This window comes from Hypomesus transpacificus, chromosome 3 (assembly GCF_021917145.1).
Source record: "Hypomesus transpacificus isolate Combined female chromosome 3, fHypTra1, whole genome shotgun sequence".
NCBI lineage: Eukaryota > Metazoa > Chordata > Actinopteri > Osmeriformes > Osmeridae > Hypomesus > Hypomesus transpacificus.
The window spans coordinates 1,198,593-1,210,259 of record NC_061062.1 but is presented as its reverse complement, the minus strand read 5'-3'; the positions used below and the strand labels follow the sequence as shown (position 1 = coordinate 1,210,259).

The following is an 11,667-nucleotide window of genomic DNA, read 5'->3' as shown; positions in this document are numbered from 1 at the left end:
TAGTATGTGTGTTTTGGATGAAATTAGCAAAGGGGTTAGAATGTGCGTTTTGGATGAAATTACCGAAGGGGTCACTATGTGTGTTTTGGGTGAAATTAGCAAAGGGGTTAGTGGTTGCAATGACTGCTTGCTCTTTGTGCCCCAAATACGTCAGGTGTCCATGACACGTAACATAAGTTTTATTATAATATATTTTTTGGTTAATCCTGTAAAGAAATTAGGGACCCCTTATGGAAAGTATGTGTGTTTTGGATGAAATTAGCAGAAGGGTTGGTATGTGTGTTTTGGATAAAATTAGCAAAGGGTTAGTATGTGTGTTTTGAATGAAATTAGCAAAGGGGTTAGAATGTGTGTTTTGAATGAAATTAGCAAAGGGGTTAGTATGTGTGTTTTGGGTGAAATTAGCAAAGGGGTTAGTATGTGTGTTTTGGATGAAATGACCAAAGGGGTTAGTATGTGTGTTTTGGATTAAATTAGCAAAGGGGTTAGTATGTGTGTTTTGGGTGAAATTAGCAAAGGGGTTAGAATGTGTGTTTTGGATGAAATTAGCAGAGGGGTTAGTATGTGTGTTTTGAATGAAATTAGCAAAGGGGTTAGTATGTGTGTTTTGGATGAAATTAGCAAAGGGGTTAGTATGTGTGTTTTGGATAAAATTACCAAAGGGGTTAGTATGTGTGTTTTGGATAAAATTAGCAAAGGGTTAGTATGTGTGTTTTGGATGAAATTAGCAAAGGGGTTAGTATTAGTGTTTTGAATGAAATTAGCAAAGGGGTTAGTATGTGTGTTTTGAATGAAATTAGCAAAGGGGTTAGTATGTGTGTTTTGGGTGAAATTACCAAAGGGGTTAGTATGTGTGTTTTGGATGAAATTAGCAAAGGGAAAATTCTCTCTCTCTCTGTCTCTCTGTCTCTCTGAGCAAAACTGCAGTACAGGATTTGATTGTGCGACCTCTTGATCTGCAGTCAAACTGTTTTAGTATGTCCTTTTAAAGCCAGTTCAACGTTCATGGCCGTGTATAGACATACACAGTGGTGTTAGTCTGAAGGCTGGAACCACATCCTGGGAGTGTCTGACCATTCTGGCTGGGGGCACTTAGGGCTTACTAGATGCCAGGTGGCGAGGGAGAGAGCCAGGGGCTTGAAGCCTGTGCAGCCTCGAGAGGAAACAGAGAACAGAAAGAGTGCACTCATTTAGGTTTTGACACTGACTTCAGAACCTATGCTTTGTTGCCAGGGCATTCAGTCTAGTGGCAGCTAAAGTCACCTCTATGGGAGGCTGTGAGTGACGCTGGAGACACAGAGTGCGTTGGAAGACACGTAGGCATGGGGAGAAAGTCAATATAACTCACGATACCCAACAATGCTTCTGGACAGTTTTCTGCAAGGCAAGGATCAGTGCTGTTCTTCTCAGAGGCACAATGACAGACAGAAGGCTCATTACTCATGCCAAACAGATTTATTCTGACAACATATATAGTACACAATCAACACGATAATCCTCTAGATAGACAGTTTTCCTATTTATTTACATTCTCTGACAGCTTGCTTTGTTCCGCGTCCACACACTGCCAGCAGAACCTGGATGGTGTTTGCGTGAAACGCAGACACAATGATTCATCCAGTTATGACTCACCAAACATGGGCGTCTTTTGGAACAAAACACCACTGACCAGTCAAACAGAACATCAAAAACACCGTACGGATGCATGAAGATGCCAGATGGGTGAGTGCACGTTTGGTGGTGGAGCACAAGTAGTTTCAGAACTGTTACATCATCATCTCTCTTGTATGTTGTACAAGAGAGATTGTATGGAGTCAGATGGCTGAGCGGTGAGGGAGTCGGGCTAGTAATCAGAAGGTTACTGGATCGATTCCCCGCCGTGTCAAATGATGTGTCCTTGGGCAAGGCATACTGTATGCCTTGCTAGACTTACTGTAAGTCGCTCTGGATAAGAGCGTCTGCTAAATGACTAAGTGTAAATGTATGTGTCAGACCAGTCACTTTAGGATGGGCAGTCTCTTTTATCCAGCAGGTGACGGGTTTTGTTCAGGAAGTCAGACATCTGGCAGGTCACAAGGTCAGGGAGGATGAGGGTATCCAAGTCTAAATCAAGTGTCCAGGGTTTCAACCATTTTGTCAAAGTACTGTGCTCTCTGCTGCTTGTCTAGACCCTGTCGTCCATGCAAAGACTAAGAACCTGCTCCAGGAGGTCTCTCTCTCTGCTCTCTCTCTCTCTGTCTCTCTGTCTCTCTCTCTTTCTCTCTCTCTCTCTCTCTCTCTCTCTCTCTGTTCTCTCTCTCTCTCCCTTCTGTCTGTCTTCTTCGTATTCACCCATCCATCCAGGCCCTTGCTGCTAGACGTGTCCCGTCTTGGAGAGGTAGGCGATGAGGGCAACCACCACCCCTACGTACATGCCCGTCCCGAGGGTGACGGCCAGGGCAGCCAGGAACAGAGTCCTCCTGGAGAACATCCCAGCTCTGGAGAAGTCTCCCTTGGACACGGCCTTGCCCGTCTTACCGACACAAACACACAGAGAGGAGCGAGTGTTAGATGTGGCTGGGCCACTGTGAGTAGGTGTTTCAATCAATGCAGGGAAAACCAGGGATTCACAGAGAGCTATTAGTTGCTATGGCAATTATGTCATTAAGCTTTCGACATTGACAAATGTGTTGCTTTGAATGTTTTGTATTCAGCCCAAAAATAAGGCTGGTTCTTAATCCATTTATCCCTCCGACACATTTATTAAGGTCTCTTCTATGTAATTGGCTTGGCAATTAGTCTGAAAGATGCTAAGAGATGAATGGGTTTGGGGAGAAGGAATAAGGATGGATCTGATAACCTCAGAAACAGCTCAGTATGTAGGAACTGTGAGGTTTTATAGATACAGAAAACCGGTGTTACAGACCACACCCCCACTCTGGCCAGGTCCAGTCCCTATCTATGACAACAGCACCAGGTCCTACATCTGCATGGTGATGAATACCATGTTTCCATCTCATTGCTATGCAGTATCTACGGTGCTCATGTCAGCCACAGAGGGGGGCGTCACCTGAGGAGTTTACAGAGTCAATCGCCTGTAATGATTACAGAGGACGGCATGAGATAGCCAGTGGGAGCACTCCACAGAGCAAGTGTGCTCTCTGACCTTGCATATAATACAGGGTAGTTAGTGTTAATGACTGGGTAAGGGGAGCAGGGCTGTGTTAAGGCTGAGGGTGGAGGGGCAGGTGAGGGAGGAGCAGGGAGTGGAGGGGCAGGGCTGTGTTAAGGCTGAGGGTGGAGGGGCAGGTGAGGGAGGAGCAGGGAGTGGAGGGGCAGGGAGTGGAGGGGCAGGGCTGTGTTAAGGCTGAGGGTGGAGGGGCAGGGGGTGGAGGGGCAGGGGGTGGAGGGGCAGGAGCAGGGGGGGAGGAGCAAGGGGGGAGGAGCAGGGCTAGTACCTTGTTGGAGTAGTAGAAGGCTGCGATGCCCAGGGGCCAGAAACAGCAGAGCATGGAGAAGATGGCCAGGCCCAGGTGCTCCCTGGGAGGCAGCAGGATCAAGTTGTCATCGCTGTCGCTGTCACTGGAGCTGTCGCTCTGGGGAGGGGGGGCAAGATACACACACACACACACAGAGAAACACACCACATATACACACACACACGCTCATCAGAGCAGTGTGTGCTGTATACAGCAGTGCTGTATCTGATGGTGTCATGAGTCCTACGTTTACAGGGACATTTTCAGTGCCGTGAAATGGAGTCTTCCGTACGTCACCTGAATGTCACTAGGATGGTGTGGCCTGCAGAGTCATGTGGACTCACTGTCTGTGGGAGAGCCAATCAGGGACCGACGCTCCTCTTGTTATGCTAATGTTCAGGCCATGAGGCGCTCAGCCAGAGAGAGACCAGCTTCTGACAGTCCCCGTAGGCTGACAGACAAGGCAGCATTAACGGATTGTTCCATTACGGGGAGGTGACAGGGGGAAACAGCTCAAAGACAGCATCATGTGCTAAATTGCCTCTACAGCATGAGAGCCTCACCCCCCCCCCCCTCCACCCTTCTTCTCAACACCCCCTTCCTCTGCTCCATTTCCTTGAGAGGTGTGGAGCATTCTGGGGAAAGGAGGAGGAGGATGGGGGGGGGCGGGGTCTGCTGTGTGATGTCTCCACACTGATCCTTGATCTTCCTCCTCCTGGGCGGAGGAGCAGGCTAATGAATAGCAAAGCCAGCGGCGGCTGAGGGCACGTTGGCATGTGGACGTATTAACATGGGGCCCCGCGGCCTGGGCAAGGCAGCGGTGCCGGAGCGACCTTTAAGAGGAGGCAACCTCACCTCTTCTGTGGCCCCAGAGAGGGAGCTGCTGTTTGGGCTAAATGAATAAACCCCATCAGGTCAAGGATTCATTTGTTAGTCGTGGTACTCGCAGGGATCAAACAGGCCTGGGTGACCAGGGGAGAAAATGGAAATGGAGGCGCAGGGATGAAAATAAATGAGGTAATTTGGAGGGGCTGAGAGAGGACAGGAGGGAAGGCGGGACCAAACAGCGCCTGTCGGCGTTCTTCGGCCAATTAGAAGCTGCGAACAGACGAATGAGAGGCTATTGGCAGGAAGAAGGTTCTGTTTGTGTGATGTAGCTAAATGTTACTTGCGGTCCATGATGACCCACAAGCACGTTTACACACGTTACACACAGACACAGAACATATGACCCCGTGTCCTTCATACGCAGGGCAGGTTACCTGCAGTGGGTACATGCGTGTGTGTGAGAACCAGTCTGAGAAGGAGAGCAGCCAGCACAAGAAAATCAGACATGAAAACACAGACAGGCAGACACAGACAGGCAGACAGACAGACAGACAGACAGACAGACAGACAGACAGACAGACAGGCAGACAGACAGACAGACAGGCAGACAGGCAGACAGGCAAACAGGCAGACAGACAGGCAGACAGGCAGACAGGCAAACAGGCAGACAGACAGGCAGACAGACAGGCAGACAGGCAGACAGGCAGACAGACAGACAGACAGACAGACAGACAGACAGACAGACAGGCAGACAGGCAAACAGGCAGACAGACAGGCAGACAGGCAGGCAGGCCAGAGTACAAGGTGGTTTGAGGCTAGTGTAATTGATGAGACTCCTGCACAGCCCAGCACTGTTAATTATCCTGGATCTGCAGCCCCAGAGGATTGGCTAATGACACAGAGGACACCGAGGAATGGCTAATGACAGGAGGGGGCAGTGGGCAGATCCTTAGGGCACACACTGACAGGAGCGGGCAGTGGGCAGATCCTTTGCGACAGCGACGGCCATGCCACAAGACAGTCATCTACCAAGCCCTAAATTTCAGCCCCTCCACACACACACACACACATGCACATACTCATAACTCATCCCCCACTCGTCCCCCTCTCTCTGTCATGAAGAACAGTTAGTGTTTTTAGAAGACTTTACATTTTCATCTGAAATTGCAAAAAAACTAAACAAATTCCCACGTAGCACTAGCAGCAAGTTTACCGTTAGATAACCCTGTTACTGACTCCTGCCATGTATAGGCACCTGTAAGCTCTATCCCCGTCCTAGTGCATTCATACACAACTACAAACCTCTGCAGAACTTTGATTTCCTCCTGAAGATATCTGCTGCTAGCACACTGTCACACCTGGCTTCCACTTCCCATCTCAGTCAACTCAGCAGCTCAAAACACTCTCACACACACACACACACACACACACACACAAGCACACACACACGCACAGACACACACACACACAGACACCAGCTGCAGAGTAGGAACCCTCTCATGTTCCCAGCTGAATCTCAGCCTTCATCTCTCAGATTCATTTGTTGCGTGAATCGACCTGGAATAACTTGTGTGCTGGCTCACCTGCACCAGGGCCATGCATCAACACAACCCCCACCTAATACTTTCAAAGACTGCATTAGTTATGGCATTAATGGCCGTCTTGCCTGTGCATCTATCCATCTGCTGCACCTCTGGTGACAGACAGGAGCTGGACTGACCAAGCAAGCTAGGCATCAACAGTGAATGTTCACCCCTGCCAGGTTATTTAACTCTGACCACATGAAAGTAGATTTAGCCACTTTTGAAAACATTGTAGCTTCACCCTGTTGTGGCTGTTTGGTTCAGAGTGTGGAGGTGTGTGGGGTTCTACCAAGCACAGCAAAAGACGCCATCAGAGATGATCCTGGAGACTACATGGAAAAACAGGGCAATTATGTGTATTCAATTTGGAAGTAGTAGTATTTAATGAGCTATTTAGAGAACTGATTATTTGAACAATAAGCATGAATCATGCTGGCAGACTATTAGAAAACAAGGTAGGGGGTGTGCTCTAAATGAAATCATTAAAATGAGCAACACTGAGAGACATGACTCATTATTCAGTAAGAACTCATCCCGGAAAAATCACCTTCAAATGAGTATAATTTAGATAGCCCCGTAGCTCTAATTATCCACCTAACATTTCCAGTAATTACCAAGCTGAACAAAATTGTTTTGGTTTTGTGCGTCACCGCAGAAATTTTTTCAAAGAAGTTGTATTGTGCTGTAAACAAAAACATCTTGTTAAGTGTTAATGACGGTTGTCCTGTCTGAACTCTCACCTCATAGTCTCCATGGCCCTCATCGTCCTCCACGTCGTGGGACACAGTCTGGATCTTCACGTCTGTCTTCTCCTGGAGCTCCTCGGTGGCCGCCTCCTTCCCCTCGGCCTCCTTCCCCTCGGCCTCCTTCCCCTCAGTGAAGGTGGTCTCAGAGCTACCGCTCCTTGAGTCCTTGCTCTGCAGGCTGACATCGTCCCGGTAGAGGAGGAACCCGGGCCTGCAGAAGGCCTCTACTGCCAGGTGCAGGGACGTGGCATCCAGGAACTGCTGGGTCTTCGTCTTGCCGTTGGTCCCTGTGTAAAGGTAGCCGATGATGTTGTCTTGGTAAGGGTGGCCGGGGTAGTCACACTGGTAGCCCTGGTAGCCGTCTTGGACCAGGTGGCGGCTGGTTTTGTCCAGGAGTGGGTTCTGGAGCTCAGTGAGGCTCTCCATGACGGGCTGAGGAGGGGGTCGGGTGGAGGATCAGAGAGGGTTGACCCCAGGAGGAGACAGGCAGGGAGCTGAGGGGACAAAAACACAGAGTTAGGGACCATCAGACGCTTGGTGAGAGTTACTTATGAACAGCCATGGTGATGCTTTATTGTGAACAGCCTTGGTGAGCCTTGGCGCTCATCAGGAAAGGCACATCAGTAATCCGAGATGAAATTTGGATTCCTTGCACTCGCATGCCCTTGGAAATCTCATCATGCTGAATTCTTGTTAAAATGCGGGTAAAAATGATCCATCATTTCCCCAGCTGCCTCTGTAGGAGTCAGTATAAGCCTCGCAGATGCTGCAGGCTTTCACCGTCCATGTTGATCAGTGTGCAGTGTTACCCTGTGAACAGGTTGATCAGTGTGCAGTGTTACCCTGTGAACAGGTTGATCAGTGTGCAGTGTTACCCTGTGAACAGGTTGATCAGTGTGCAGTGTTACCCTGTGAACAGGTTGATCAGTGTGCAGTGTTACCCTGTGAACAGGTTGATCAGTGTGCAGTGTTACCCTGTGAACAGGTTGATCAGTGTGCAGTGTTACCCTGTGAACAGGTTGATCAGTGTGCAGTGTTACCCTGTGAACAGGTTGATCAGTGTGCAGTGTTACCCTGTGAACAGGTTGATCAGTGTGCAGTGTTACCCTGTGAACAGGTTTTCGGGGCATCATTGTTGAACCTTGTTTTCAGAATACAGAGAAGCCTGTTGTTGCTCATTACAGTAATAAGCCTTGTGATGTTGCTGATAAAGAGGACACTTTCACCAAAGCAAAAAAAAACTGTCATTTTCTTTATAAGCATAGGATTTTTCACTCAGAAAAAAAGGATTTTCTACCCCACCCATGTCCTCCACCCAGAGGACCAGCCTAGCCCTCAGACAGACGGTTCAAATCCCCCTGCAGGATCAACTCCTCTGTCCCCGTCCATCACAGCCAGACGGACAGTCTAACCCTGTAGCCCTGTTCACTGCACTACTGCACGCATGAACACTTCAGGATGATCTGATTATGAAAAGGCTGCTTTACTCGTACTGAACATTGTATGTGTGTGATGGTTACAGGTGTTGTGAGACAGGCAGTGTGCTGGTTAGTGGATGGATCAGTGTATGTATGCATGTGTTAAGGTACTTGGATTTGAACAGCAGAATGTGTTCCGTGTTGCAGATCAATTTCCTTCGGGGCAATAAAGTCTATCTTAACTCATCTGATAAAATGATATCTCAACATGAGCAGGATGTTAGGTGGAGGGTGCACCACACAAAGGCAGGTTATTCCAGCATGAGGCTTCCATTTCCACATGAAGCATATATGAAGATGTCCACTGTACCAAGTGCTTTTCCCAATTTCAAAGTCAAGTATATAAATGATGAAGTTCTGTCTTTTATCGGGTGCACAGGTGACAGTGTTGCTGTTAAATAAAAGAGCAATTCTCTTTTGATTTTCAGTATTGCTGCTCTTCTTATTAGAAGGAATTCCGTTCAACTGGACATTAAACAACTAAGACGACAAGTTCATGTTAAGACACAGATATGCTGTGTGGAGTGTTCTCTCGCTTTCTCTTTCCTCTCCAAATATATTAGAATTTAACAAATGTAGCGTTTTAAGCACGAGTACATGCAGCCATAGTATAATTGACAAGTGATTCTTACCGATTTGAAAGGTTCCTGTCCTGGACCACCTCAAGAACATTTTCTTCGCAGGTCCATTTAAATCATCCCGCTTTATTTCTGTATTTCATACATTGGAGGAAGAAAATCCCGAAAAATAGAATAAATTGCACTTGTTGTATCTTTCCAGTCACGTGTCGGATCTCGCTTAATTCTGTGTGCGTCTCTGAACATGGACCCAGCGCTGTGTGGACTCTGAAAGGACAGATTGGTTGTTTTTTTTACGCTCACTCACCTCGCTACGCTCGCGCCCCTACTGTACCTGAACGGGCGGAGCTCAAACAATGACGATGATACACACAGCCCCAAAAAATCATTTATCTATATGATTAATTTTTCTCTATCTATGCGATTTCAGCTGGGGATTTCGTGCATCTTACGTACAGAATCTTAAACACACAACTTTCGTACTACTAAAAAGCGCTAATACTGATTGTCAACGCTCAGGTGATGCGCTATCGCGATCACCTATTTCTGTGGACCTACAGCGACCGGCCTCGGTATCCATTTGTTTTGCATCATTTTTGGCCCGGGATGAAAGTCATCTAGGTGTATGGGCTACACTTTCAAATACAAAATTACAGTGTAGATGTTTGTCCCTTTGTTAACTTAAAAGCCAAAACATTTGTCTTTGTCAAACTCCCTCAATCAAACCCCCCAAAACATGTGCACACTCTTGCAGTAATGTGAAACATCATGAATTCTATTAAATAAAGACATTTACATTTGATTAATATTTCACATACTCATGAATACATCATGATCCTGCCAAGTTGGTTGTCCCTTTTACCTTCCTAAGCTGCTTAAGATTTCATGCCTTGCATTTATCATTGTAAACTGTGTTTACATAACATTAATATAGATGTGCTTTTAATGCAATCACAGCAAATGGTTGACTGTGATAGATTAGATACTCTAGCATGAATCCCCAATGCTTTAGACTTCCAGGGAAATTCTTGTATATCATGACACAACCACTAACTGGAAGCAACCACATCTGATGCCCTGTCTGCTTTAGATGAAACACTGCTGATTTAGCACTGTGTACGTTTCCAGACATAGGTTACTCTGTAGGGCACAAACACACGGTGGAAGTGCTGAAAGCTCATTAACATGACTGTTTACGATTGAGGGTAGATCCAGACCGTGCCTCAAGGATGCGTTATAATGTTTATAACGGCCTCCTGATCTGGTTGACGAGCGATGTTTCACGGTCACTGTGGTCGACAAGACAACATCCCGTCGCCAACGGACTGTGTTCTCTCTGGTCGGACTCTCAGGACTCCCCGAACATGTATTCATTTGACGTTTTATGGTATGAATGGAGTCCGACGTGATATTACTATATTCTTCTGCCTCTCCTTCCACTAAGGCTCCGTGTCCTCAAAGCTACACTCGTCAGAACTTCAGTGTTTGGTTCAGATGCCATCTGACATGGGATAAACCATAGATATCAAACTGAAATCTCCCGTAGCACAGTTGTGTGGAGAAACAGCAATAACACTAATCTCTCCCCCCGTACCACAAATTTAGAATCCATTTTAGGGCAGCTGGACATCAGAGAATATGTTGTTGTGCCTCCTCCTCCTCCTCCTCATCTTGTTCCATTTTCCAGTCTATATTTAGGTCTTGTGTCACCAAATAGTCGATGCACCATTTGTCAAACATGTATCTGCCTGCCACATCTTCTAGTTTCCAAAACTGAAGGATGTAGGTTAGACAATGGGCCTCAAGAGTGAAAGATGTCTGTGCTTCCCCCCCAAAAAAGGACCAAGGAAAAGAACAAACTGTATAATATTACCTGTCTTCATAGCTGTTGTCCCTTCTGATTTTCCTCTCTTCAACAGGACAGCCGACAGTAAAAAACCTGGACTTGGAAGTTCTCCCTAACACCCATTAGTCGGCTTTAATCATTGAAACACTTTTGGGAATTATGCGTCTTAATCCTCTTTGCAGAGGAAGTATCAAACCACTTAATTTGATCTGTGCTTTTGTGAAGAACGGGGAGATTTAAGCAGCTTTGCCCTAAGGATCACTCAGTGTATTATTTTCTCTTTGATTAAGCGCTTGAACAAAGCGTATGCCAACACTCCACCTCTGCCTAAAGAGCTCCGCCCTGAAAGAACATGATCATTTATACAGAACCTAAACAGAACCCAATCAGTCTGACGGAGTGCAGATCTTTTAGATAAGTCTACTGTGGTATCTTTCATGAGTATAATACACCATCAGTAGAATCTGATTCTGTTGCTTTGCTGTATATACCGTCAATGCCACTGTGACAGTGTGATATCGCCTTGATGATTAAAAAAGTCCAGCTTTTCTCTCTCCCCCGCTCAGCTGCAAGACAGCAGGCTGGCCAACATGCCCACAGGCAGGACCAGTCCCTGCAGGCCTGGAGGAACACAATCACACAACACATGAAGCCAGTTCTGATGAAGACCTGGCGATGACGGTGAAGGGAAGGCAGAGAGGGATGCAGGATGTGAATGAGGGCCTTATGTGTACAGGCACGGAGCAGAGCGAGACTTAAGGTTAGAGAGCGGGCCATGCTGCTGAGTTGCTGATTGGAGGAGCTGATGAATCAGCCGGGGGTCAGGGATAGAGGAAGAAGTAAAGCAGGAAGTGCTTTTTCATCCAGACTCCAGAATGTGGCCGTTTCCTTCCAGGGAGTAAGAATTCTCTTTAAGACCTGGAAGCTGACAAGCACCCAAAACAATGAAATCATGGCTTGATTATCAGACAAAGACTCCCACTCTCTGTGGTCTGTGAATAAGTTTCTGAAGAACAGGGAAGAATGACTTCCATGCTATTTGTTGGGGTCTAAATAAAACGGACTAAGTGTGGTGAATAAAGCTCGTCTCAAGCATTTTTAAGCCCCTTTAAACACAGTTGTGTTTGTCACACCAAGAGGTGGAGAGCAA

At 46.9% G+C, this 11,667-nt stretch overlaps 1 protein-coding gene across 1 annotated transcript; it reads right to left on the bottom strand.

Annotated features, from left to right (window-relative positions):
* Positions 1 to 1,970: 1,970 nt before the first annotated feature.
* On the bottom strand, positions 1,971 to 8,915 carry LOC124487517 (synapse differentiation-inducing gene protein 1-like). The gene is made up of 4 exons (XM_047049905.1): positions 8,726 to 8,915; positions 6,610 to 7,109; positions 3,438 to 3,575; positions 1,971 to 2,512 (listed from the first exon to the last, which is right to left on the bottom strand). Exons 2-4 carry the CDS (start codon positions 7,039 to 7,041, stop codon positions 2,354 to 2,356), a joined length of 729 nt encoding a protein of 242 aa, XP_046905861.1. The 5' UTR covers positions 7,042 to 7,109; positions 8,726 to 8,915; the 3' UTR covers positions 1,971 to 2,353.
* Positions 8,916 to 11,667: the final 2,752 nt, after the last annotated feature.